This window comes from Mobula hypostoma, chromosome 11, assembly GCF_963921235.1.
Source record: "Mobula hypostoma chromosome 11, sMobHyp1.1, whole genome shotgun sequence".
In the NCBI taxonomy this organism is placed as follows: Eukaryota; Metazoa; Chordata; class Chondrichthyes; order Myliobatiformes; family Myliobatidae; genus Mobula; species Mobula hypostoma.
This window is the reverse complement of record NC_086107.1, coordinates 16,619,717-16,647,045: the sequence shown is the minus strand read 5'-3', so window position 1 is coordinate 16,647,045 and position 27,329 is coordinate 16,619,717. Positions and strand designations below refer to the sequence as shown.

General features: G+C 41.9%; 1 protein-coding gene across 2 annotated transcripts in view; it reads left to right on the top strand.

Moving 5' to 3' along the window:
* csrp3 (cysteine and glycine-rich protein 3 (cardiac LIM protein)) overlaps window positions 1–27,329 on the top strand; it is a 61,865-nt gene that overhangs the window by 11,845 nt on the left and 22,691 nt on the right. For both annotated transcript variants that reach the window (XM_063063134.1, XM_063063135.1), the window contains exon 2: window positions 20,096–20,235. In XM_063063134.1, coding sequence (XP_062919204.1) covers window positions 20,124–20,235 — 112 coding nt within the window. In that variant the 5' untranslated portion in view covers window positions 20,096–20,123. The remainder of the gene's footprint in view (window positions 1–20,095; window positions 20,236–27,329) is intronic.

The following is a 27,329-nucleotide window of genomic DNA, read 5'->3' as shown; positions in this document are numbered from 1 at the left end:
TTATTTATGTAACTTTGTAGGTTGTTATCAGCCAAAATTGCCTGTATGGGGATGGAAAGTATCCTCTCTTCAATGTTTTTCCATTGAGCGTCATATGATGGGTTGCACCAGCATATCACGGCTCTCAACTGTGCTGCAAAATAGTAATCTCTAAGAGAAGGTAGGCCCCATCCCTCCTTTTCCTTGGCTAATTGCAAAGTTTTGAGACAAACCCTAGGCCTTTTACCTTGCCATATATATCTGGATAGCATCTTGTTCCATTCATTGAATTGATTTTGGTTACTCTCTATTGGTAGGGTCTGAAAGAGATAGAGTAGTCTGGGCAGTACATTCATTTTAGTAAATTCAATCCTTGAACTGAGACCGAGAAAAGTAATTAGGTTCCATCTTGTTATATCTTCTTTTATTTATATATATAGTGTAGGCTGATAATTACATTCAGATAATTTTGCCAAATCTCTTGGCATAATGATGCCCAAGTATTTGACAGACTCTGTTTGCCATGCCCAAGGATATCTACTTACAACTTCTCTTGGGAGGATATAGTTATATGAAAGTAGTTGGGTTTTATCTATGTTGATCTTGTATCCTGATAATTGGCCATAGTATTCAAAGAATTGCATCAATTTAAGTAAAGAGTATGTTGGTTGCTCTAGACAGATCAAAATGTCATCCGCGTAACAGACCAATTTATGCTCTGTCCCTTTAATAGTAATTCCCCTGATACCTTCATTTTGTCTGATGAATCGAGCTAATGGTTCCAGATATAATGGGAAGAGTAGCGGTGACCATGCACAACCCTGTCTCATGTCCCTTTCTAGGGTAAAACTACTAGATAAGTACCCATTGATTTTAATCCTGGCAGTAGGATTGTCGTATAGTGCCTGTATAGTTTTAATAATTGTGTCATGCAGACCAAATCTATGTAAAACTCTGTAGAGAAAATTCCAATTGACCGTATCAAATGCCTTTTCAGCATCCATGCTTATCGCTATTGCTTCAATTTCATTTTTTTAAATATGATCCATAATGTGAAGTGTCCTTCGTATATTGTCTTGTGTTTGGCATTGTTGTATAAAACCTGTCGGACCATTATGTATCAGTGTGGGTAGAAATTCTTCTAATCATTTGGCCATGATGGAGGTAAATATTCTATAATTCACATTAAGAACAGATATTGGTCTAAATGACCCACATTCCATTTTATCCGTGCCTTCTTTCGGTATAGCTGAGATTATCGCCTCCTTCCAGCTGGGTGGCATTTGTGCCTTTCTTAGGGCCCAGTTCAGTGTGGGGAATAAAACAGGAATTAACTCACTTCTAAACTCTTTATACCACTCTGCTGTATATCCATCTGATCCTGGTGACTTGCTTAATTTAAGCCTACTAATTGCAGTTTTTAGTTCAGTTTCAGTTATGTCAGCAGTCATCGTTCTATTTTGTTCTTTGCTTAAAGTGGGTAACTCTAAAGAATTCAGGAAGGTGCCAATTTGGGTTATGCTTCCCCCTGGAACCTTGGAATATAGAGTTTTGTAAAACATTTCAAAAGCTTCTTGAATTTCACTTAGCTTATTTTTTATCACTTTTGTTCTTGGATCCCTAATTCTATGAATTGTATTTCCTGCCATCTTTTTTTTCCAGTTTCCACGCCAGTATTTTCATAGATTTAGATCCACTTTCATAGTGTCTCTGTTTCAGAAACATTTAAATTTTTTCTTATTTCTTGTGTAGCCAAACTATTCATTTCATTCCTAATTTTTAAAATTTCCTCTAGTGTATCCTGTGCCAAATTCAATTTGTGTTTTTTTTCTAGTTCCTTCTCCTCCCACGTTCCAAAGACTAACTTAGGGTTAGGGTTTCTAAACTGTGAGCAGGGTAAGTTGGGTCTGGAAGCATGGCAACAGTTACGGGCTGCCCCCAGCAAATCTTTGAACTGTAATGACGCAAATGACGCATTTCTCTTTATGTTTCAATATTTTGATGTACATATGACAATAAATCTATTCTAAACAATCCAAACACAGAATTTTCTTATTTACTTATGTTATATAGATCTTAGAGGTAAACTGAGCTTTATCTTGATAATTAGAGAAGGACATAGTTTTCTTTTTATCAAGCATAATAATTGATGGTGAACATTTGTAAGCTTTTAATTGATATCTCTGCCACAGCCTATTTGATGGGGAGATACAGAATTTAGACCCAGCAATGATGAAGGAAAGGCAATCTATTTTCCGACCTGGAAGCTAGGTGATTTGGAACCAGCAGTCGGTGGTGTTCCCATGCACAGAGGCAGCGGTCGAGGCTTTGGGAAGTTCTGTTAAAGCCACCTTCTGCTAAATGCAATGCATGTCTGGATTATACACTAATATCTGCTGATGGTCAAGGGGGTTCATTTTCAGCCTGGGAGATGTACTGGCAATCAAGAGTGTTTCAGAATCATATTTATTATCACTAATGTATCTCATGAAACTTGCTGTTTTGCGGCAGCAGTGCAGTGCAACACATTCCGATTATTATAAGTTACAAAAAGAAATATTAAAAAATGAGTTTTAGATTTTAGATTAGATTATGAGAACATTCAGTCCTCTTCTATTGTCATTTAGAAAGGCATACATGCATTAAGAAATGATACAATGTTTCTCCGGAGTGATATCACAGAAAACAGGACAGACCAAAGACTAACACTGACAGAACCACATAATTATAACATATAGTTACAGCAATGCAAAGCAATACCATAATTTGATAAGGAACAGACCATGGGCACAGTAAAAAAAAGTCTCAAAGTCCCGAGTCGATCAACTCCCGAGTCCTTGATAGCAGGCGGCAAAAGGGAGAAACTCCCTGCCATAAGCCTCCAGGCACCGTCAACTTGCCGATACCTTGGAAGCAGCCGATCCCAGCCGACACTGAGTCCATCCGTCCGAAAACTCCGAGCTTCTGAGCAGCCTCTCCGGTACAGCCTCCCGAGCGCCATCCTCTGCCGAGCGCCTTCGACCTCTCCCTGGCCGCTGAAACACACAAAGCCGAGGATTTCGGGGCCTTCAGCTCCGGAGATTCCAGTTACCACACAGTAGCAGTGGCAGCGAATCAGGCATTTCAGAAGTTTTCCAGATGTTGCCCTGTGCTCTCACATCTGTCTCCATCAAATCAGAATTCTGCATGGTCCCCTACTTGACAGATAACAGACATCATCACCGAAGTGGCGGTGCGTGCTGCCGTCGCATCGCCATCTTCTCCCCCTTCCGAGAGGAGTTCATTGTCCCCATTCAGAAAATTGAGAAAATTTTTTTTCTCTTTTGTTCCATATTTATATTCCCTTCTTGCCTTTTTTTTTAACTGTTTTTAATGGAGGTCGGGTTTGAGGACGTGATTTTAAGTTCTTCAACTCTACCTGTTTCCAAGTTAGCCCATTGCTTTGCTTTGCTTTTAGTTTAGTTGCACGGTGGGTTTTTTTTTGGGTTTTTTTTTTCTTTTCTCTATTGATATATATATATATATAAAAATCAGTATACTATTATTTTACCATATTATTTTATGTTTAAATTGCACTGTTTGTATCAATTTTTTCTTCTGTATTAATATCTCCTGTAATTTCTAACAGTGTATTAGTGCCTTTATGGTTTACCCTTTGTATACTTATTCAATAAAAAGATTTAAAAAGAAAGAAAGAAAATTGACAGCAGAGGGGAAGAAGCTGTTCCTAAAACGTTGAGTGTGTGTCCTCAAGCTTCTGTACCTCCTCCTTGATGGTAGCAAAGAGAACAGGGCGTGTCCTGGGTGGTGATAATCCTTAAAAATGGATAGCACCTTCTAGAACAGGGGACCCCAGCCTTTTTTTTTATGCCATGGACCAAAACCATTAAGCAAGGGGTCTGTGGACGCCAGGTTGGGAACTCTTGTTCTAGAGGCGTTACCTGGTGAAGGCGTCCTTGATAATGGGGAGGCAGGTCCCTATGATGGAGCTGGCTGAGCTTACAACCCTCTACAGCTTCTTCCATTTCAGTGCATCGGAGCCCCGCACACCAGACTGTGATTCCACCAGTCAGAATGCTCTCCATGGTACACCTGTAAAAATTTACTAGTCCTTGGTGACATGGGGAATAATAGGCAGCAAACAGAATAATTCAATTAAAAGGGTTTTTAAGAAGAAAGTGAATGCTTGCTAAATAGATGCTGATGGTAAAAGAGTGTTTAACAGTAGTGAGGCTGTTAGCGTAACACTATTATAGTGCCAATAACCCAGGTTTGATTCTGCTGTTGTCTGTGAGGAGTTTATATATCCTCCCTGTAACCATATGGATTTCCCCCAGATGCCCTGGTTTCCTCGCTCATTCCAAAGACGTACAGGTTAATTTGTCACATAGGAGTAATTGGGCAACACAGGCTCGTAGGGCTGAAACAGCATATTGTTGTGATGTCTCTTGTTTAAAAAAAATACAATTACACTTATGTTTACAATCTAAGAATGAAAGTCTAAGAATAAAAATCTCTTCGGAATTCATTTGCCATTGGCAAAATGATTGGAAAATTCTAAAGTATAAGGTCACGAAAGTCTCTGGCCCATTGTAGGTGCAATAAATTTGCAAAAGGCAGCAAAAAATGATTTATCTTGAAGTTTAGAATTCTACCAGTGAGGACACAGCTTGTCAGAGCATCAGTGACAATATCACTGTGATTCACCCCAACCTTAAAAGCTATTTGCTTTGGTGCCAAGCTTGGGTCGGAGGTTGCATTAACTCACTGCTGTATTGACATAGCACCAACTGTAACAACACAAAGTGTCCCCAGGTGGTTCACACGAACACTTCAAACAAAATTTACCATTGAACTACATAAAGAGATGCAGGGGCTGATAGGCAAACGCTTAGTTAAAGAATGAGACTGTGTACATACATCTACTGATGCTTCTGGACAACTCTTCAGTGATATTCCTGGAATCATCGGTGTTTCGGGTCTTTCAACATCATACACCCTCCTCCAGGTGACCCAGCCGGGGCTGATCAGACCCCAGCTTGTGTCCAGATGGCTAGCTACTTATGACTCCATGGCTCCCCTCTTTTGAGCCACAGCCATCTTGAGGCCCTCTCTGCCGCATTGGTGGTACTGCGGATGGCTCTCCTCTTCCTCTCTCCCTCGATGCCCAGATTGATGAAGGCTCTAGCTAAGGAACAGGCTGCGAATCCCCTACATTCAGCCTCCACTGGGAGACACCTCGCTCTCCATCCAGCCTGCTGACAGTTGCTGACCAGTCCTGCGTACTTGGAGAGCTTCCTTTCAAAGGCCTCTTCCAAGCTATCTTCCCATGGGACTGTCAGCTCCAGCAGCACCATTTGTGACAAAGATCTAGATTTTTGAAGGAGTTGAGGGTAGATATAGGACCAATAGAAAATGATGCTGGAGATATTGTAATGAGAGACGCAGAGGTGACAGAGGAACTGAATGTGTATTTTTCATCGGTCTTCACAGTCAAAGATATCTGTAGTATACTGGACATTCCAGAGTGTCAGGGAAGTGAAATATGTGCAGTGAAAATTAAGACTGAGAAGGTGCTCAGGAAACTTAATGGTCTGGGTGGATAAATCTCCTGGACCTGATGGAATGCACCCTCAAGTTCTGAAGGAAGTAGCTAGAGAGATTGCGGAGGCATTAATAATGATCCTTCAAGAACTGATAGATTCTGGCATTGTACCAGATGAATGGAAAACTGAAGATGTTACTCCGCTATTTAAGAAGGGTGGGAGGCAGCAGAAAGGAAAGTATAGGCCTGTTAGCCTGACATCAGTGGTTGGGAAGTTGTTGGAATCGATTGTTAGGGATGAGACTATGAAGTACCTGGAGGTACATGACAAGATAGGCCAAAGACAGCATACAAACGTTTGTAGTTTCCTGAAGGAAAATTCTGCCTGACTATCCCACTGCAATTCTTCGAGGAAATTACAAGCAGGGTAGACAAAGAAGATGCAGCAGATGTGGTGTACTTGGATTTTCAGAAGACCTTTGACAAGCTGCTGCACATGAGGCTGCTTAGCACGATAAGAGCCTATGGTATTACAGGGGAGTTGCTAGCTTGGGTGGAGCATTGGCTGATTGGCAGAAAACAGAGAATGGGAATAAAAGGATCCTATCCTAGCTGGCTGCCACTTACCAGTGGAGTTCCACGGGGGTTGGTGTTGGGACTGCTTTTTTTATGATGTATGTCAATGATTTGGACAATGGGATTAATGGATGTGTAGCTAAATTCGCCAGTGATACAAGGATAGGTGGAGGAGCAGGTAGTGTTGAGGAAACAGAAAGCCTGCAGAGAGATTTAGATAGTTTAGGGAATGTGCAAAGATGTGTCAAATGAAATACAATGTTGGGAAGTGTATGGTCATGCACTTTGGTGGAAGTAGTAAATGGGCAGACTATTATTTAGATGGGGAGAGAATTCAAAATGCAGAGATGCAAAGGGACTTGGGAGTCCTTGTACAGGATACCCTAAAGATTAATCTCCAGGTTGAGTCGGTAGTGAAGAAGGTGAATGCAACGTTGACATTCATTTCTAGAGGTATAGAGTTTTAGAGCAGGGATGTGAATGTTGAGGCACTATAAAGCACTCGTGAGACCACACTTGGAGTATTGTGTGTGGCTTTGGCCTCCTTATTTTAGAAAAGATATACTGACATTGGAGAGGGTTCAGAGAAGATTCACAAAGATGATTCCAGGAATGTATGAAGAATGTCTGGCAGCTCTTGGGCTGTATTCCCTGGAGTTCAGGAGAATGGGGGGGGGGGGGGGATCTCATAGAAACATTCCGAATGTTAAAAGGCCTGCACAGATTAGATATGGCAAAGCTATCTCCCATGATAGGGGAGTCTAAGACAAGAGGGCACGACTTCAGGATTGAAAGACGTCCATTTAGAACAGAGATGTGGAGAAATTACTTTAGTCAGAGGGTGGTAAATCTATGTAATTTGTTGCCATAAGCGGCTGTGGAAGCCAAGTCATTGGGTGCATTTAAGGCAGAGATAAATAGGTTCTTGATTAGCCAGGGCATCAAAGGGTATGGGGAGAAAGCAGGGGAGTGGGGATGACTGGAAGAATTGGATCAGCACATGACTGAATGACGGAGCAGACTTGATGGGCCAAATGGCCTACTTCTGCTCCTATATCTAATGGTCTTATGAGTAATGATGAGTTTTAGGGAAGGCATTGTTAGTCAAAAACAATTGTCACTGAAGTGCAATTAAACTGTTGATCAAGAAGCTAGAACTGGAAATGTACAGCTCTTCATTGTGCTGTAAGCAGGGAGTAGGGCCAAGAAATGATTGCAAATATGTTGTGAGAATTTTGAAAATTTGTTACAAAGCCAAAGACTCTTTTGTGGGACTTGTGCATTTGATCTGACCAGACATTAATCGAGAGATGCCAACACTCAGAAGAGATATTAAACCAAGTCTCCCAAATGGAACAAAAGCATTCTTCCAGGATGTCCCAGCCAAAATTAATTTTCTCATTCCTCAGCCAATATCACAATGTCATTATCATATTGAATGCTGGAGGAACTCAACAGGCCAGGCAGCATTTATGGAAAAGAGTAAACAGTTGATGTTTCGAACCGAGGCCCTTCAGCAGGACCAAAATGTTGGGTGTTTACTGTTTTCTATAGATGCTACCTGGCCTGCTGAGTTCCTCCAGTATTCTGCGTGTGCTGCTTTGGATTTCCAGCATCTGCAGTTTTCTCATTTGTTATTGTTATATTGCTGTTTGAGGGAACTTTTCTGTGCAGGAATTAATGGTGACATTTTTTCATAGTGGCTACTCTTCTGAAGTACTTAACTGATCATAAATGAGATTGGCGTTACTTATTTATTACAATGAAATTTATTACACAAACTGCATTGTTTCAGATCCTTGGCTCATGAAGAATACATTCTTTTTCTCATCTTTTCTCATATGATTAATTAGTCAAATATAAATTGGCATTATTGTTATTTACTTTTTCTCCCCGGGCTCATTTGCTGCTCTGCAGAACTAACCCAACTGATGCAAGTTCAAGTCTAATTGTCCTTCAACCATTCTTGAATAGCCATGAATACAACCCAACAAAACAGCGTTACTCCAGAGCCAAGGTACAAATCACAGTGCCAACAGTCATACACAGCACAAGGCACATATAAGATATCAGTAAAATACAGCCCCACAAAAATATACAGTTCAAGTCCCTGAGTCCACGAATATTGGAGCAGTCCGCAGTAACAGATCTTCACACAAGTAATCAAACCTGAATATAAAATGGCATTAACACACCAATTTTGCACCTTCCCTAAAATTATCTAAAATTTGCAATCCAATCTCTCCACATCAGTAGAAGTTTCTTTTCTCACTTTAAGTCATAAACTCCTACAGCGCAGAAATAGGACCTTAAGCCCACTAAAGTTCAAAATAAATTTGTTATCAATGTACCTATATGTCGTCATATTTTACCCTGAAATTCATTTTCCTGCAAGCATTCAAAGTGGAACAAAGAAATACAATAGAATCAATAAAAACTACACACAAAAGACTGACAAACAACCAATATGCAAAAGACAACAAATTGAGCAAGTACAAAAAAATAAATACAGAAATATGCAAAAGTCTTAGATATATGTTGCGGGAGCAAAGGATGCTGGGAACAGCGAGGGTGGAGTGTGGCAGGAGGATTGTGGGACAGGTGGCAGAGGAGGAGTGCCAGGGCCAGGGGAAGGTGGGAAGGACAGGTGGCAGAGGAGGAGTGCCAGGGCCAGGGGAAGGACAGGTGGCAGAGGAGGAGTGCCAGGGCCGGGGGAAGGTGGGAAGGACAGGTGGCAGAGAAGGAGTGCCAGAGCCAAAAGGAGGGGGAGGGATGTAGTGCAGGTGCAGGCAGACCCAAACCTGAGACACGAGGCAAGGTCATTTGATTCCAAGCAATTGGTTTATTGATCATTACAGAATGTCTCTTTGCTGCTTCCTGCTCTCTCCTCTCTCCCTTCCTCTTTTCCCAACTGTAATTTCCCTTTCCCTGCCCCCTCCCACTCTCAGTCCACAATAAAGACCCATATCAGAATCAAGTTTATCATCGCTCACATGTTGTGAAATTTGTTTATTTTTGCGGCAGCAGTTCAGTGCAATACATAAAATTACTACAGTACTGTACAGTAGGCACAGTAGCTATATATGTGCCCAAGATTTCTGCACAGTACAGCAAATAAATAATACTGAGAATATAAATTGTAAAACCATATCTGCACTATCAACCACCTATTTACACTAGCTGCATTTTATTCTCCCAGCTTGAAAATAAAAGTCATTTCACTGTTACAAATGAAACAAAAGCCATCAGATCTTCTGCACAATTTCTAATCTGATATAAAGTGTTCTTGGAAATGGCTGGCGAGCTTCCAGAATAATCATTTTTAAGGTAAAGTCAGTTTGTTTGAAAAACAGCAGAAACTCATTCCCTGCCGGAACAAGGCATCAGTGCAGTGTTCTGTAACACTTGGAGAAGCTGTTTTATATTGACTGGTGTTTGCTGTGGTTGAGTGTGGCACTCTTTCCTCTGAGTCAGAGGTTGGGGGTTTATGTCCAGCTTCTGAGGCGGCATCCTGTAAACTAAACTGACGCTTTGGGTCAATTTTCCAGCCTCTTTCCAAACACTCAGTGGCACTAAGGAAAGTTCAGCTCTTCATCCTGTATAAGCCGCTGCTTTGATGCTAGCCTTTGGAATTCTTTCAATCTCTCCAGAGAGAGGGTGGTGAATCTGTGGAATTTATTGCCACAGGCAGCTGTAGAGGACAAGTCATTGGGTGTATCTGAAATGGGAGTTCTTGGGTTCTTGATCAGTAAAGGCATCAATGGTAGCAGGGAGAAGGCAAGAATGGGGTTGCAAGGGATAATAAATCAGCCATGGTGGAATGGCGGAGCAGACTCGATGGGTCAAATGATCTAATTATGCTCCCATGTCTTACGGTCTCTGATCTTCCAGTTCTACTTTTTGAATATATCTTTGGGAGAAGCTCACATCTCTGACCATGTTTTAATTTGCTCTTCCGACTTTATTTTTGCATCTTGAGAGATGAAAAATGCAAGATGCTAAGACTGAGGTCCAGATTATGAATTTCATACAAAGTGTACCTGATTAATCAAAAGCCTTGGATAATATTGAGAGTGTTCTCTCACTCCTCAAGTTAAGACACAAGACATAAGAGCCAAATATTCTCCTACCTCCTCCCCATAACCTTAATCATGAAGGGTCTCGGCATGAAATGTCAACTGTCCTCTTTTCCATTGAAGCTTCCTGGCCTTCTGAGTTCTTCCAGTTTTTTGTGTGTGTTGCTTGGATTTCCAACATCTGCAGATTTTCTCTTGTTTGAGATTCTGCAGATGCTGGAAATCCAGAGAAACTCGCACAAAATGCTGGAGGAACTCAGCAGATCAGACAGTATTAATAAACGGTCTTCAGCTCAATACGTCAACTATTTATTCCTCTCCACATACACTTCCTGACCTGCTGAGTTCCTCCAGCATTTTGTTTTTTGTTTTGCTCCAGATTCTGACATCTGCAGACCCTTGTGTCTTAAACTGTGTGCCTGCCCGCCCCATCAGGGACCTCCTGCCTCATCTGTGTGACTGCCACACTGTCCTTGGGCTACTTCAGAACCTACAAAACTAGAGTAGAAGCAGGCCATCCTCGATTCTGAGGGATTGCCTCAGAAGAAGTAAAACATTCAGTAGGTTAACAAAAACTGTGGATTTTTTTTAGATTTAGATTAAGTGGACACACAGTCCTCTTTTATTGTCATTTAGTAATGCATGCATTAAGAAATGATACAATATTCCTCTGGTGTGATATCACAGAAACACAGGACAGACCAAGACTGAAAAACTAACAAAAACCACATAATTATAACATATAGTTACAACAGTGCAACAATACCATAACTTGATGAAGAACAGGCCATAGCACAGTAAAAAAATTCAAAGTCTCTCGAAAGTCCCACATCTCACGCAGACGGGAGAAGGAAGAAAACTCTCCCTGCCATGCCCAACCACAGTCCGACTCTGAGTCGTCCGAAAACTTCGAGCTCTGATCAGCCCTAAGACACCGAGTACTGAGCCCCATCTCTATCCGAACGATTCGACCTCAGCCTCGGTCGCCAGCAGCAGGCAAAGCCGGGGATTATCTCACTCACCTCAAATCTGGAATGATTCTACAACCTATAGATTCACTTTCAAGGATTCTACAATTCATTGTCAGCATTAATTAATTTATCTATCTATCTAAACCTACTTATTTATTTACTTTCATATATTTGCTCATATTCTCTTCTTTTGCACGTTGGTCGTTTGTCAGTCTTTGTGTGTAATTTTTCATTGATTCTGTTGTTTTTTTTTGTTCTACTGTGATTGCTTGCAACAAAATAAATCTCAGGGTGGTATATGTACTATGTAGAAATGTACTTTGATAATACCTTTACTTTGAACTTTGAAAAGAAAGCTGTAGAAATAGTTAGATGCCTGGTGCTGCAACAAGCTGAAGGTTAAAGCACTGCTAACCTCAACTGTGAGTGAAACAACTGTACACTCCAATCACACATAATGGAAGCAGTGACTCATTTTTATATAATGGTAACATAATCAGTGTTACTTCTGGAGTAGCCTTCTGAGGCAAAGTAATTTCAGGGAAAATAAAACATCATTACCGCAGTGTCATTGGGGCTTTTGACCCAGCTATTCCTGGATCCTTATCAAAGCATTCCAGCTAGCCCCCTTTCTTCATTCACTGATACCACACCAGAATTAGCTGTGATGTTAGAGCCAATCAGTTCAGACTGCCAGTCATTGCTATCTTATCGTGTGGGGAATTGATTTTTTTTTCTCTCACTGAAAGAGAACAATAGCTGGGCCCTGAAAATAAAAACTTCCCCGCAGGCTCAGGGGTTGTTACAGTAAAAATTCAAACCCATCATATCAATTTCCAGATACTTATTCAAAACGTTTGCCTATAAAGTATACGTAAGCAAAATATAGAAGTTTCTGGTAATCTGAAATATAAAAAAGGCAATCGTGTCGTAAGAGCACTACAGCACAGAAGCAGGCCCCCGGCACATTGAGTCCATGCTGACCTGTTGTTCTGCCTAGTCCCATTGACCATAGCCCTCCATACACCCCTCCCGTCCATGCACTTCTCCAAACTTCTCTTAAATATTAGAATCGGCCCACATTCGCCACTTCCGCGGGAAGCTCGTTCCACACTTGCACTTCCCTTTGAGAAAAGAAAGGCCCCCTCAGGTTCAACTTAAATATTTCACCCTTCACCTGTGACCTCTGGTCCTAGTCTCATTCAACCTCAGTGGAAAAAGCCTACTTGCATTAATCCTATCTATATCGATGATAATTTTGTATACCTCTGTTAAATCTCCCCTCATTCTCCAACACTCCAGATAATAAGCCCCTAACCTTATTCACCTTTTCCCTATGTTAAACTCTTGTGTTAAGTTCTGCAGATGCCAGGTATCCAGAGAAAATCGCAAAAAATGCGAGAGGAACTTAGCAGGTCAGGCAGCATCTATGGAGAGGAATAAACAGTTGGTATTCTTTGTCTACCTCCCAGCTTCTTACTTCATCCCCCTTACCTATCACCTGCCAGCTTGTACTTCTTCCCCCCCTTCTTATTCTGACTTCTACCGCTTTCCTCCAGCCATGATGAAGGGTCTTGGCTGAAAACATGGATTGTTTTTCTCCCCCTCCATAGATGCTGCTTGATCTGCTGAATTCCTCCAGCATTTTGTATGTGTTGCTCCTGAAAATGTTGAAGGCACCACTGTGGAAAGATAATCAGAAATAATGTTTAGATTGACCACTTCAGAGAAAATAGCTTTTGAACCTTTTTCACCAAGTGAGTGGTCCGTGTATGAAATGAGGTCCTAGAGGCTGTGGGTCAAATCCAGGTAAGTGGAACAAGCTTAGTCAGCACGGATTGAAGGGCAGGCTGCTGTGCTGTATGACTCTATGACAGATCTGTAGCTGGAAGTAATAATGTGAGAATATTTTTGTTGATTCTTCTATTCAAGGAGCCACACATGAGTCTGCTTGACAAGCTATGGACCCATGGGATTACAGTGAAGATTCTAGCATGGATAAAGCAGTGGTTGATTGGCAAGAGGAAAAAAGTGGGAATAAAAAGAGCCTTTTCTGGTTGGCTGTCGGTGACTAATGGTGTTCCACAGGGGTCGGTGTTGGGACTCATTCTTTTTACATTATACGAGGGGTGATTAAGTTCGTGGCCTAAGGTAGGAGAAGTCAATTTCAGAAAACCTAGCACATTTTTTTCAACATAGGCCCCTCCTACATTTATACTCTTAGTCCAGCTGTCATGGAGCATACGGATCTTGGACCTCCAGCAAGTGTTCACAGCAGGGGTGATTGATAAGTTAGTGGCCTAGGGTAGAAGGAGATGAGTTACACAGTTCTCGTTACATACATGCAGTTCAACTCTTTGAGTGATTATGCAGAAAGTCTGAAGTTAATAACTAATTTCCTTCTACCTCAGGCCACGAACTTATAAATCACCCCTGACGGGTTATTAATTGATGAGTTATTAACTTCAAACTTTCTGCATAATCACTCAATAAGCTGAACTGCATGTGCATGTAATGAGAGCTGTATAACTCATCTCCTTCTACCCTAGGCCACGAACTTATCAATCACCCATGCTGTGGACACTTTCTGGAGTTTCAAGCTCCGTAAACTCCACGACCGCTGGACTAAGTGTGTAAATGTAGGAGGGGACTATGTGGAAAAAAAAAGTGCTAGGTTTTCTGAAATGGACTCCTTCCACCTTAGGCCACAAACTTATCAATCAACCCTCGTATGTCGATGATTTGGATGATGGAGTTGATGGCTTTGCTGCAAAGTTTGCAAATGGTATGAAGACAGGTGGAGCGGCAGGTAGTTTAGAGGAAGTAGCGAGGCTACAGAAGGAATTAGATAAGGAGAATGGGCAAAAAAAAAGGCAAATGAAAGTCAGTCGCAGGAAGTGTACGGACTTGCACTTTGGTAGAAGAAATGAAAAGGATGACTATTTTCTAAATGGAGAGAAAATACAAAAAACGGAGGTGCAAAGGGATTTGGGAGTCCTTATGCAGGATTCCCTGAAGGTTGATTTGCAGTTTGAGTCTGTGGTGAGGAAGGCAAATGCAATGTTACCATTCATTTCAAGAGGACTGGAATATAAAAGCAAGGATGTAATGTTGAGACTTCATAAAGCACTGATGAGGCCTCACTTGGAGTATTGTGAGCAGTTTTGAGCCCCTTATCTTAGAAAGGATGTGCTGAAACTGGCGAAGGTTCAAAGGAGGTTCACGAAAATGATCTCAGGATTGAATGGCTTGTCATATGAAGAGTGTTTGGTGGCTCTGGGCCTGAAACCTATTGAATGGTGAAAGGCCTTGGTAGAGTGGATGTTTCCAGTGGTGGGAGAATCTTAGACCAGAGGACACAGCCTCAGAATAGAGGGCTGTCCTTTTAGAACAGAGGGGTGTCCTTTGAGCAGCGCCCAGCAACTCTCAATTTAACACAAGCCCAATCACAGGACAATTTACAATGACCAATTAACCTGCCAAATCATAGTCTTTGAACTGTAGGAGGAAACCAGAGCACCCGGGGAAACCCATGTAGTCACAGCGAGAACGTATAAACTCCTTACAGACAGTGGCAGAAATTGAACCCAGGTCACTGGCACTGTAACACGTGCTAACTACTACACTAGTGTACCATCTCTGTCTGGGAGATTCTAACTGACTGAATAAGCAGAAGTATTTTGAGATGGTTCACTTTTTTTAAAGTGTGCAAATTGCTATTATCTAGAACAATTTACTGTTAAACTTAGATGCTGAATACAAAAGGGCTCATTTTAAATTAGATCTGTAAGCCGTTTTTCACATTTCTGTAAAGATTCCCCTGATTGTACTTTAATGGAGAGAACTCGTGAGGCAGGTTATAAAATATTCATTGGTTTATTTCTGGGAGTCCTAACTAATTTTGTTCTCCTGAACAAATGATCTCATTTGTCCTCCCCCATTAATAAAAACCACAGTTATGCTAAGCAATAGTGTGAATTCCAATTATGGATTCTAGTGGGAAGTTCAGCTGTAGCTATTGTGAGAATGAATCTGTTCTGTCAAAGCATAGCAGCAAGCCGATAATGAATTATCGGATAGTATCTGTTTGACAGACTGACATTTTATGGCATTCAATGATCAGGAGATAGAAACAAAAAGAGGATGTGGGGGGAGAAAGCTTTGGTAACAGTGGCATTTTAAATTGTGGCAATAGGTATAGTAACAGTTGTTGTGCAACGACTCGAGTGGAGCATGATGTTCACCCATTCGGTTATTCCCTTTATAGAGACCTCCTATGTGTGACTTTATTTAACGTGGGGAGGTTGAGTAACGGGCAGCCACCCCACAGTCCTTGACAGATTGACAGAGTCTTTGACTGTGGCATGGAATGCAAGACAGCTGGGGACTCCTCACTGCCATTGTGATGTGTCATCATCTTCTGCCAGCTCCACCATTGAGGTCTTGGTTGGACCACTCTTTCTCTGGAACCTCCCCCTCGACCTTACCCCCATGGGTGACCCTACCAGTATCTAAGCTCAAGTTGGCATCAATCGTGGGATCCCAGGAACTCACAAAACTCTCCACTACAACAAGGAGACGATTCTCAGAAGCTGTAAAATAACGTTGAAGGAATTGAACCATATAGGTAGTAGCAAGGGCAGGTTTTAGCCGAGATTCTGACGTTCTGTTTTGCAGTATAATATGTTACAAGCTAATGCAAATAAATTCTATTTGGATACAAAAGTTATGAACACAACACACTATTGCTTTGCACAATGTAAATGTTACTGGATCCTAATCTCAAGAATAATTATATTATTATTTGAAAAATAGAACCCGCTGCAACCGGTGAATTACATCAAGTAGAAAGCAATTTTTCTCTTTATGTGCAATTAGTGGATTTTAGTTCTCAAGACAAGCTAGACAATACTGTACTGTGAAGAAACAAAACAGCAAATGCACTGTAACCTGAGGTAAAAAGAACAAACTACAGGAGGATCCTCTTCCTAGGGATGCTGCCTGGCCTGCTGCGTTCACCAGCAACTTTGATGTGTGTGGCTTGAATTTCCAACATCTGCAGAATTCCTGGTGTTTAAACTACAGGAGGAACTTACAGGGCAGGTAGCATCGGTGGAGACAGAGGGATGGTCGACATTTGGGGTTGAGACCCTGCATCAGGACTGGACAATACTCTGATTTAAGGTCATGTTTCTGCCTGTATTATTTTTTTCAGCTAAACTGAAACTGTGTTTAACCTGCCCAGATCTTTGAATCTTTCAAGACTTGCTCATTCTAACTTGTCCTTCTGTCTGCATTCACTGTCATACCCAGACCTGTTCAGCCATCACCTTTGTGCTTGCATTAGCACCTGGTCCAGTTTAAAAACCACAGCTTTCACATTTTTAGCTTCATTTTTGAATTGTTTTATGGATTTTCCCCTTATTCTTATTTTGTGAGCTTTTCCTGCCTCTACACTTCCGGGTGCATTTAGAAAAACTCCAGCACCGACATTAAGACCATTGAAGTTCAAAGTCAATTTATTATCAAAATGTCACCATATACTACCCTGAGATTCACTTTCTTGCCGGCATTCACAGGAACAATGAAGTACAATAGAATCAATTTAAAAAACTACACACAAAGACTGACAAAAAACACAATGTGGAAAAGACAAACTATGCAAATACTAAAAAAATTAACAATAATAAATAGATGGATTGATTCACAGATAAATAAATAATACTGAGCACGAGTTGCAGAGTCCTTGAAAGTGAGTCTATAGGTTGTGGTTCAAGAGTCTGATGGTTGAAGGGTAATAACTTTTTCTGAATTTGATGGTGTAGAGAAGAGAGCTTGATGTGGATAGTGGATGCTTTCATTTGCCTGAGCCCAGAGCTCTGGGATCGACTCTGAAAACTCAGTCTACTCCTTTTTGAACATTTTTCAAATGTGTTTCTCTGAAAAAGAACTTGTTTGAACATAGAAGATAGAAACATAGAAAACCTACAGCAAAATACAGGCCCTTAGGCCCACAAAGCTGTGCCAAACACATCCTTACCTGACAAATTACCTAGGGTTGCCCATAGCCCTCTATTTTTCTGAGCTCCATGTACCCGTCCAGGAGTCTCCGCCTCCACCACCATCGCCGGCAGCCCATTCCATGCAATCACCACTCTGCGTAAAAAAAACTTACCCCTGACATCTCCTCTGTACCTACTTCCAAGCACCTTAAAACTGTGCCCTCTCGTGTTAGCCATTTCAGCCCTGGGAAAAAGCCTCTGACTATCCGCACGATCAGTGCCTCTCATCATCTTATACACCTCTATCAGGTCACCTCTCATCCTCTGCCACTCCAAGGAAGAAAGGCCAATTTCATTCAACTTATCCTCATAAGGCATGCTCCCCAATCCAGGCAACATCCTTGTAAATCCTCTCTGCATCCTTTCTATGGTTTCCACATCCTCCCTGTAGTGAGGCGACCAGAATTGAGCACAGTACTCCAAGTGGGGTCTGACCTGGGTCCTATATAGCTGCAACGTTACCTCTCGGCTCCGAAACTCAGTCCCACGATTGATGAAGGCAATAGATCAGTACAGCACAGGAACATGCCCTACGGTTCACAATGTTAGGCCGAACCAAATAAATTAGTAATCAAATGGCCAGCTAGATTAATCCCTTCTGCCTACATGTCCTGAAACGTCGACTGTTCATTTCCATAGGTGCTGTCTGACCTGCTGAGTTCCTCCAGCATTTGGCGTGTGTTACTGTCCATATTCTTCCATTTCCTTCACATTAATGTGTCTGTCTAAACACCTCTTAAAAATCCCTAATGTATCTGCCACTACCACCACCTCAGGCAGCGCATTTCAGGCACCTATCACTCTCTGGGTAAAAAAAACAGCCCTCCCCCCCTCATTTCCTTTGAACTTACCCCTTATCTAGTTCCTGGTATAACTAAGTATCAAATTTTCTCACCTCTATGAGATACTGTCATTAATTTTAATATTGATTCAAGTTGATGCAATTTGAAAGTAACCGTTGTCACTGGTAACTTCACATCAGCTCCTTACATTTGATTCTGTGCAGTGAAGCTACAGATACAAACAACACAGTATCACAGTATTAAGTTTTATTTACTTTTTATGACTATAGTAAAATTCCTTTCGGCCTTCAAGGTAAATTCCATCAATTTCAATCACTCTCTTCATAAATCCCACAGAGATTCCATCCCAATTTAGTTTTTGTTGTAATTTTTACAACTGTTTCCTTGCTGAAAATGATGGAAAGTGATTCAAAAGCATTTCCCTGCACTGGTCAATGACACTTGCATCAATACTCCTGTGTCCAACATTTTAAGAACAGCTTCTTCCTATCTGCCATCATACCTCTGAATGACTATGAACCCATGAATCTTTGGAACTATTTTTTTCAGAATCAGGGTCAGGTTTTATTACCACAGACACAGGTCGTGAAATCTGCTGTTTTGCAGCAGCAAGACTGAAAATATGCTATAAATTATAACAAGAAATATAAATAAAGAATAAATAAGTAGCGTAAATCGAGAGCAAAAATAAACAAGAAAATCTGCAGTTGCTGGAAATTCAAAGCAACACACAGAAAATGCTGGAGGAACTCAGCAGGTCAGGCGGCGTCAAAGGAAATGAATAAACAGTTGACGTTTCAGCCCAAGACCTTTCTTCAGGACTGGAAAGGAAGAGGGAAGATGACAGAGTGAAAAGGTGGGGAGGGGAAGGAGGATAGCTGGAAGGTGACAGGTGAAGCCAGGTAGGTAGGAAAGGTAAAGGGCTGGAGTGGAAGGAATCTGATAGGAGAGGAGAGTGGACTATAGGAGAAAGGGAAGGAGGAGGTGCACAAGGGGGAGGTGATAGGCAGGTGAGGAGTTAAAAGGTCAGAGTGGATAATAGAAGAAGAGGAGAGGCTGAGGGAATTTTTTTTAAACCAGAAGGAGAAATCTATATTCATGCCATCAGATTGGAGGATACCCAGACAAAATATAAGGTGTTGTTTCTCCAACCTGAGGATGGCCTCATTGTGGCACAAGAGGAGGCCATGGACTGGCATGTCGGAACAGGAGAGGCAATGGGAATTAAAATGTTTGGCCACTTGGAAGTTCTGCTTTTGGCGGATGGAGTGGAGGTGCTCGACAAAGCAGCACCCCCCCCTCAATTTACAATGGGCCTCACCAATGTAGAGGAGGCCGCAATGGGAGCACCAGACACAATGGACGATCACAACAGATTCGCAGGTGAAGTGTTGCCTCACCTGGAAGGACTGTTTGGGGCCCTGACTGGAATTGGGAGGGTGGAGGTGAACGGGCAGGTAGTGTTCACGGGTACATTGTCCATTCAGAAACCTGATGTTGGAGGGGAAGAAGCTGTTCCTCAAACATTAAATGTGGCTTTTTAGGCATCCTGTAACCCCCCCCCACCCCTCTGATGAGAAGGGGGCAAGTCCTGGATGGTGAGGGTCTTTAATGATGGATGCGGCCTGCTTGAGACATCATCTTTTGAAGATGCCCTCAATGGTGGCAAGCTAGTGCCCATAATGAAGTTGTCCATGTTTACAAGCCCCCTCCCACTTTCATATCTCTTACCAACTCTTCCTTCAGTTAGTCCTGACGAAGGGTCTCGGCCTGAAACGTCGACTGTACCTCTTCCTAGAGATGCTGCCTGGCCTGCTGCGTTCACCAGCAACTTTGATAAAGTGTGTTGCTTTACAATCCTCTGCAGCTTTTTCCAATCCTGTCAGTGGCCCCTCCATACCTTTTGGTGATGTAGACAGTTAGAATGCTCTCAGTGGTACAGTCACTTCCAACATTTCAACTTACAGTAATTTTTATGTATTGCACTCTATTGCTGCCTTAAAAGAACAGATTTCTTGATATGTATCAGTGATAGTCAACCTGTTTCCTTCTGATTACGTCTGTGTTCTTTTCTCTCCTCTAGTTCTTTGCCTTCCCTGTACTCTGGTGCAATGCCGCAGTGGGGTGGAGGAGCCAAGTGCGCTGCCTGTGACAAGACGGTCTACCACGCAGAGGAAATACAATGCAACAACCGAAGCTTCCACAAAACCTGCTTCAATTGCAGTAAGTACGCGTTGTCAGTTCTCCCCCACCCCTCCCGAAACAAAGAACCCTGGAGCAAAAATAAAACACATCCTGCAGCAGATACCCCGCCAGTGTGTAACCAGCCTACTGTTTTCCAAGGAATTGGGATCCACCATCACTCCGGTTTCCTCCCAGGTTCCAGAAGATACACGGCTCGGTAGATGAATTGGTCACATGAGTGTACGTTACACGTGGGCTTGTTGGATCAGAAACTGTGCTGTATCTTGAAATAAATAAAATAATTCCTGAAACACCAGTACCAACTTAAAACACCTCACTGAAGGGGCGGCCTAGTGGTTAGCACAATGCTTTACCGTACAGACGACCAGGGTTCAATTCCCATCGCTGCCTGTAAGGAGTTTGTACGTTCTCCCCATTCCTCGTGGGTTTCCTCCCACAGTCCAAAGATGTACCAGTTGATAGCTGAATTGGTCATTATAAATTTGTCCTAAATTAAGCTAGTATTAAATTGGGGGAAAATCGCTGGGCAGTGTGGCTCAGAGTACCAGGAGGTCTGTTTCATGCTGTATCTCTAAATAAAAAGAAATTAAAAATTAGAACTTCTTTACGACATGACTACATTTTCTTAATGTATCATCTTCATCAGCACTGTCGGACTATCAATCAACAACATGCTGGTCGGATGTCGCCTTGTTTAAAATTGAAAGGCAAATCATATTTTTCACCAGCATATGCATTAAGTGTTTTTTTTGTGTGCGAGCAGATTATGCATGTACTTCAAGGTCTGTCTGATTTTTCTTATTCCTATTAATGATTCCAAACAAGAAATTGCTCCAATATGCTGCCCCAATACCTGGCAGGTTAGTAAATTAGTAGATTTACTTAGATTCGTAGGGAGTCAACTCTAAGCAAGGTAACTATTTACAAGTAAATGAGGCTAGTGCGATCACTCGAATTGAGCAAGATGTTCTCCCGAAAGATTGTCCCCTTCATGTGGCTCAGTATCAAAGTATAGATCCAAAAAATATATCATTTTTGTTGGATAGGAATTTGTCATAGAGCATTACATCACAGAAATAGGCCCTTTGGCCAATCTAGACCATACCGAACTGTTATTTTGCCAAAGCCTATCGACCTGCACCTGGATCATAGCCCTTCACGCCCCTCCCATCCATGTACTTATCCAAACCTGTTAAATGCTGCACTAGAACCTGTGCCTACCACTTCTGCTGGCTGTTCAATCAACACTCGCATCACCCTCTGAGTGAAGGAGATGTCCCTCAGGGTCACCTTAAATATTTCACCTTTCACCCTTAACCTATGGTCTCTAGTTCTAGTCTCATCTAACAGTAGAAAAAGCCAGCTGGCATTTACCCTATATATACCCCTCATGATTTTGTATACCTCCATCAAATCCCCCCACATTCTCCTGTGCTCCAGCAAATAAAGTCCTAACCTATTCAACCTTTCTCTATAACTTAGTTTTAGTTAGTTTTTTTCAGTCTTGGTCTGTCCTGTGTTTTGTGATATCACACCAGAGGAAATATTGTATCATTTCTTAATGCATGCATTACTAAATGACAATAAAAGAGGACTGCATGTCTTCATAATCTAACTCAGGTCCTCCAGTCCCAGCTCCATCCTATAAATTTTCTCTGTACTCTAAATCTTATTGATACCTTTCCTGTTTTGTAGGTGACTAGAACTGCACACAGTGCTCCAAATTGAGCCTCACCAATTTCTTATACAACTTCAATATAATATTCTGACTCTTGTCAATACTCTGATTTATGAAAGCCAATGTGCCAAAAGCTTTATTTACCACCTTGTTACCTGTGATACCTCTTTCAAGGAACAATGGATCTTTATTTCCAGATCCCTCTGTTCTACCACACTCTTCAGTACCAGACCAGTTGAGCTTGATCTTTTGAGGGAAATGTGATTTGAAAGTATCATTTGCCATTGGTACCTAGCATTTCACATTAGGTTCTGTCAACCTCAGTGGAGCTACAGGTACAATCTTTCAAAGTTCATAGTAAATTTATTATCAAAGTATGTAGACTTCACCTTATACTACTCGGAGATTCATTTTCTTGCAGGCATTCACAGTAGGACAAAGAAATACAATTGAATCAATGAACAACTACACACAAAGACCAATGAAGACCCATTTGTGCAAAAGAAAACAAACAGCAAATATAAAAATGCAATAAATAAAATATACAAACAGACACATAAGTAATAAATAAGAAAAAAAAACAGATAAATAGGTGGTCAAATAATTAAGCAAGTGAATAAATAAGTAGAGAAATAATAAAGTAAAATTAATTGATATATAAAAAGATTTAATAAATGAAAAAATAAATAAAAATAGATGTAATAAATGGAAGAAATAAATAAATAGATTTAATAAATGGATAGACAGATAAATGGCCAATAAATACATAAATAATGCTGAGGACATAAGTTGTATTGTCCTTGAAAACAGCAAGCAGTATTATATTTTACTCACTCATTCTGCCACAGAAGGAAACTACTCAATCCTTTGGATCCGAGTCAGCTTTCCACAGACTAATCTCATCAGTCCTGTTTCCTCCTTTTTCCCCCTTAGTTCAACTGAAGTCTAATTTACCAATAATTACCCAATTAACCAACGAGCACATCCTTGAAATGTTCAAGGAAATCAGAGCAACTGGCAGAAACTCTTCTGGTCTCTGATAAATATGTGTTGAACTTCTGCGCACTTTGAGCACCGGCAATGAGAAATGAACTTCCCAGAGGCATAGCAGGCCTAATAATATTTCACAGTAGTCACGTAATTAATTCAAATCTTTGCCAAATGATCCTGATCTTGGAGCATGTATTAAAGTAACAAGAAAGGTCGCACACTCAGAAACTGCTCAGAGTACAAAATGAAAGGGTTTCAATGTCTCGGGAGCTGATAGCTATAATTTAACTTTGCTTTAAAAGGTGGGCGCCTCATTGCAAAATTACCCGCATGCACTCTCGTACACAATGTACTCAGACCATCATTTCTGTCAGTTATCAAAGGGCTGCCCATGAACCTGTGCCCTGACTAACTCATTTATGCAAGAGGTACTGCAGATGCCAGAAATCCAGATAAAAATGCAAAAAATGCTGCAGGAACTCAGCAGGTCAGGCAGCATCTATGGAGAGGGAAAAAAAAGTCAATATTTCCGATCGAGACCCTTCATCAGAACTGACTCCTCAGGGCTCTGAAAGGGGTAGCTGAAGAGATTGTGGAGACATTAGTAATGATCCTTCAAGAATCAATAGATTCTGCCATGGTTCCAAAGGACTGGAATATTGAAAATGTCACTCCATTCTTCAAGATGGAGGTAGAAAAAAGGAAATTATAAGCCAATTAGCCTGACTTCAGTGGTTGGGAAGATGTTAAGGATGTGGTTTTGGAATATTTGGAGGTACATGATAAAATAGGCCATAATCAGCATAGTTTCCTCAAGGAAAATCTGTTGAAATTATTTGAGAAGATAAGAAGCAGAACTGACAAAGGAGAATTAGGAGATGTTGTGCACTTGAATTTTCAGAAGGCCTTTGACATGGTGCAGTACCCTTTTATCCTTTCACACTGTGCCCCACACCCACTAACATCATTTACAGACTTGCAGGCATTGCTCCGCCAGAGATCCGAAGACACACTACAACAAAAATTGAAGAAGGTAAACAGAACTCGGATCCATGGCACCCACTACATCATCGTTATCCAGTTTCCAACCGCCTAAAATCGAGGAAAAGCTTTGCTACAGTGGAGGAACTACCGCACGGAACATCCCCCCAAACATACAGGATTGACCTCTGGCAACAAACAGAAGCCAGAACCCCACCAAACAATACAGCGCAAGACCCCACAGAAATGTTACCAGACGGGGCACTGCTTGACAGACAGAAGTGGTGCACTCTCGACAGAGCGAGAGCAGGATTTTGTAGGACGGGAGACAATATGGTGAAGTGGTTAATATGGTTAAAGACTAGCAAATCCTGTGAGTGTGGCGGAAGGGTGCAGAACATTGAACACATTCTCCGCAACTGTCCGCTCTCACCTGATTTAGCTGACACTGATCTGCTCAACATCAACCAAACAACACTAGAGTGGCTGGCTGTCTGGTGTGACAAGCTATGATGATGATGGTGCTGTGTATGAGGCTGCTTAACAAGATAAGAGCCCATGGTATTATAGGAAAGATACTTACCTGGATACAGCATCAGCTGACTGACAGGAGACAAAGAGTGGGAATAAAGGGAGCCTTTTCTGATTGGCTGCCAGTGACTAGTAGAGTTCCACAGGGGTCGATGTGGGACCACTTCTTTTTATGTTGCATGTCAATGACAGATGATGGAATTGGTGGCTTTGTGGACAGGTTTGCAGAAGATATGGAGATATCTTCTGGAGGAGCAGATGGTGTTGAGGAAGCAGAGAGGCTGCAGAAGGACTTGAATAGATTAGGACAGGGGTCCCCAACCTTTTTTGCACTGCGGACTGGTTTCATATTGACAATATTCTTGCGGACCGGCCGACTGGTGGGCGGTGGGGGGTGGGGTGTGGGGGAAGGTAGGGTTGACAACGGACAAGAGTAGCAGTCAAATATGTTGGGTTTACTCAGAGTAAGACTACAATGACCATGAAGCCTTGCGTGGGCGCAAGTGCGCATGCGTGACTCGTGCATTCATGTACGTGCCGACTTTTTTCTACAAATTGCTTTTGCCGATTCTGTTCGGGGAAGGGGGTGATAATCATGACCGGAATATAGGTGATAAGTGGCTAATACACTCAATTTCATTTCTAAAAGGGTTTATCTAACGAATTTAATATTAAACACACAGCGCATATTTTCCTCGCATGAATATAGCGATAAGTCAATTATCAGGGGAGGACAGGGGAGCTTGAAGTAAGTATTGAACGAACTTCCAGTAGAAGTGGTAGAGGCAGGTTCGATATTATCATTTAAAGAAAAATTGGATAGGTATATGGACAGGAAAGGAATGGATGGTTATGGGCTGAGTGCAGGTCGGTGGGACTAGGTGAGAGTAGCGTTCAGCACGGACTAGAAGAGCAGAGATCGCCTGTTTCTGTGCTGTAATTGCTATATGGTTATATGGTTATATAAGTAAATAGCAACATAACATTTTAAGTAATATTTGGATATTAAACACACAGCACTTATTTTCCCCGTATGATCATATAAAATCATTGCAACACACCAGTATCGCTGAATCAGTGGGAGCTCTGGGCTTGTTTCTCTGCAACAAGACGGTCCTATCGAGGGGTGAGGGGAGACAGCGATACTCGAAGGGGGTTCCTTATGTCCAGCCTATTCCGCAATTTAGTTTTCATTGCATTCATTGCAGAGATATGTTGGAAATAGAAGCAACGTTTTTAGTGCTTTCGTGGCTATCTCAGGATATTTAGCCTTGACTTTGATCTGGAATGCCGGCAGAGATGTTATATCAAACATACATTTCAGCCCGCCGTCATTTGCAAGCTTGAGGAGTTGATCTCCTTCGTGGGCTGACATGGATGACATGTGCGTATTGACCTCGCGTGCGTTCAAGCTCAACAGTGCGCGTGACGGGGAATGAGGAAAGGTGCAGCTGACTCCTATCGCCAAATCATATCGTTTCCTCGCGGCCCGGTAGTGCATGCTTTGCGGCCCGGTGGTTGGGGACCGCTGGATTAGGAGAATGGGAAAATAAGTAGCAAATGAAATACAATCTTGGAAAATGCATGGTCATGCACTTTGGTGGGAGGAATAAAAGCATAGACTATTTTCAAAACAGGGAAAAAATTTCAAAAATCCAAGGTGCAAAGAAATTTGGGAGTTCTCATGCGAGGTTCCCTATAGGTTAATCTGCATGCCGAGGCGGTGATGAGGAAGTCAAATGCAATGTTAGCAGTTATTTTGAAAGGACGAGGATATAAAAGCAAGGATGTAATGCAGTGGCTTTATAAGGCACTGGTGAGGCCTCACTTGGATGGAGTCTTGTGAGCAGTTTTGGGCCCCCGTTTAAAAAAGGATGTGTTGACACTGGAGAGGGTTCAGAGGAGGTTCAGGAGAATGACTCCTGGAATGAAAGGCCTATCCTATGAGGAGTGTTTGATGGGTCTGGGCCTTCACTTGCTGGAATTTAGAAGAATCAGAGGATATCTCATTGAAACCTATCGAATGCTGCAAGGCCTAGATAGGGTGGGTGTGCAGAGGATGTTTTCTACAGTGGGGGAGTCTAGGACTGTATTCTGTGCAGCCTCAGAATAGAGGAATGTCCATTTAGAATAGAGTTGAGGAGGAATTTCTTTAGCCAGAGGGCAGTGAATATATGGAATTCAGTGCCTCAGGTGGCTGTGAAGGTCAGGTTAGTGGGTGTATTTATGGCAGACACTGATAGGTTCATGATTGGTCAAGGCATGAAAAGTTACGGGGAGAAGGCAGGAAAATGGGTTGAGAGGGAAGTGGATCAGCCATGATGAAATGGCAAAGCAGACTTGATGGGCCGAATGGCCCATTTCTGCTCTATGTCTTATGATCTAAGATTGCTTGATGTCATTTCCAGTACACAGGTGTAAAGGAGAATGAAAGAATTGTTACTCTGGATCCGATACAGCACACAAAAACACAATAAGATAAAGAAAACAATAAATATAAATACATAAGATAGCATATCTGCACTAGAACTTCTGCAGATGCTGGAAATCCAAAACAAAACACACAAGGTTCTGGAGACGCTCAGCAAGTCAGAAATCATCCATGTAAATGAACAAACAGTCAACATTTTGGGCCAAGACTCTTCATCAGGGCCCTTCATGTAGCTTATATCTTTTTCAGGATAACTTGTACACATAGATTGATTGTATGTCCAGTAGGTGATATCGTGAGGTACAGTAACGCCTGTACAGAAGGTGACTGACAGGAAGTGATAAAGTAGTGGTGGTTGGGGTGTGAAGGGTGTGTTCGTCAGTGGAGGTGTTGATCAGCCTCACTGCTTCTGCTTTTGAGTCTGGTGGTCCTGGTGTGGATGCTACGTAGCCTCCTCCTTGATGGGAGAGGGACAAACAGTCCACGGACAGGGTGGGTGGG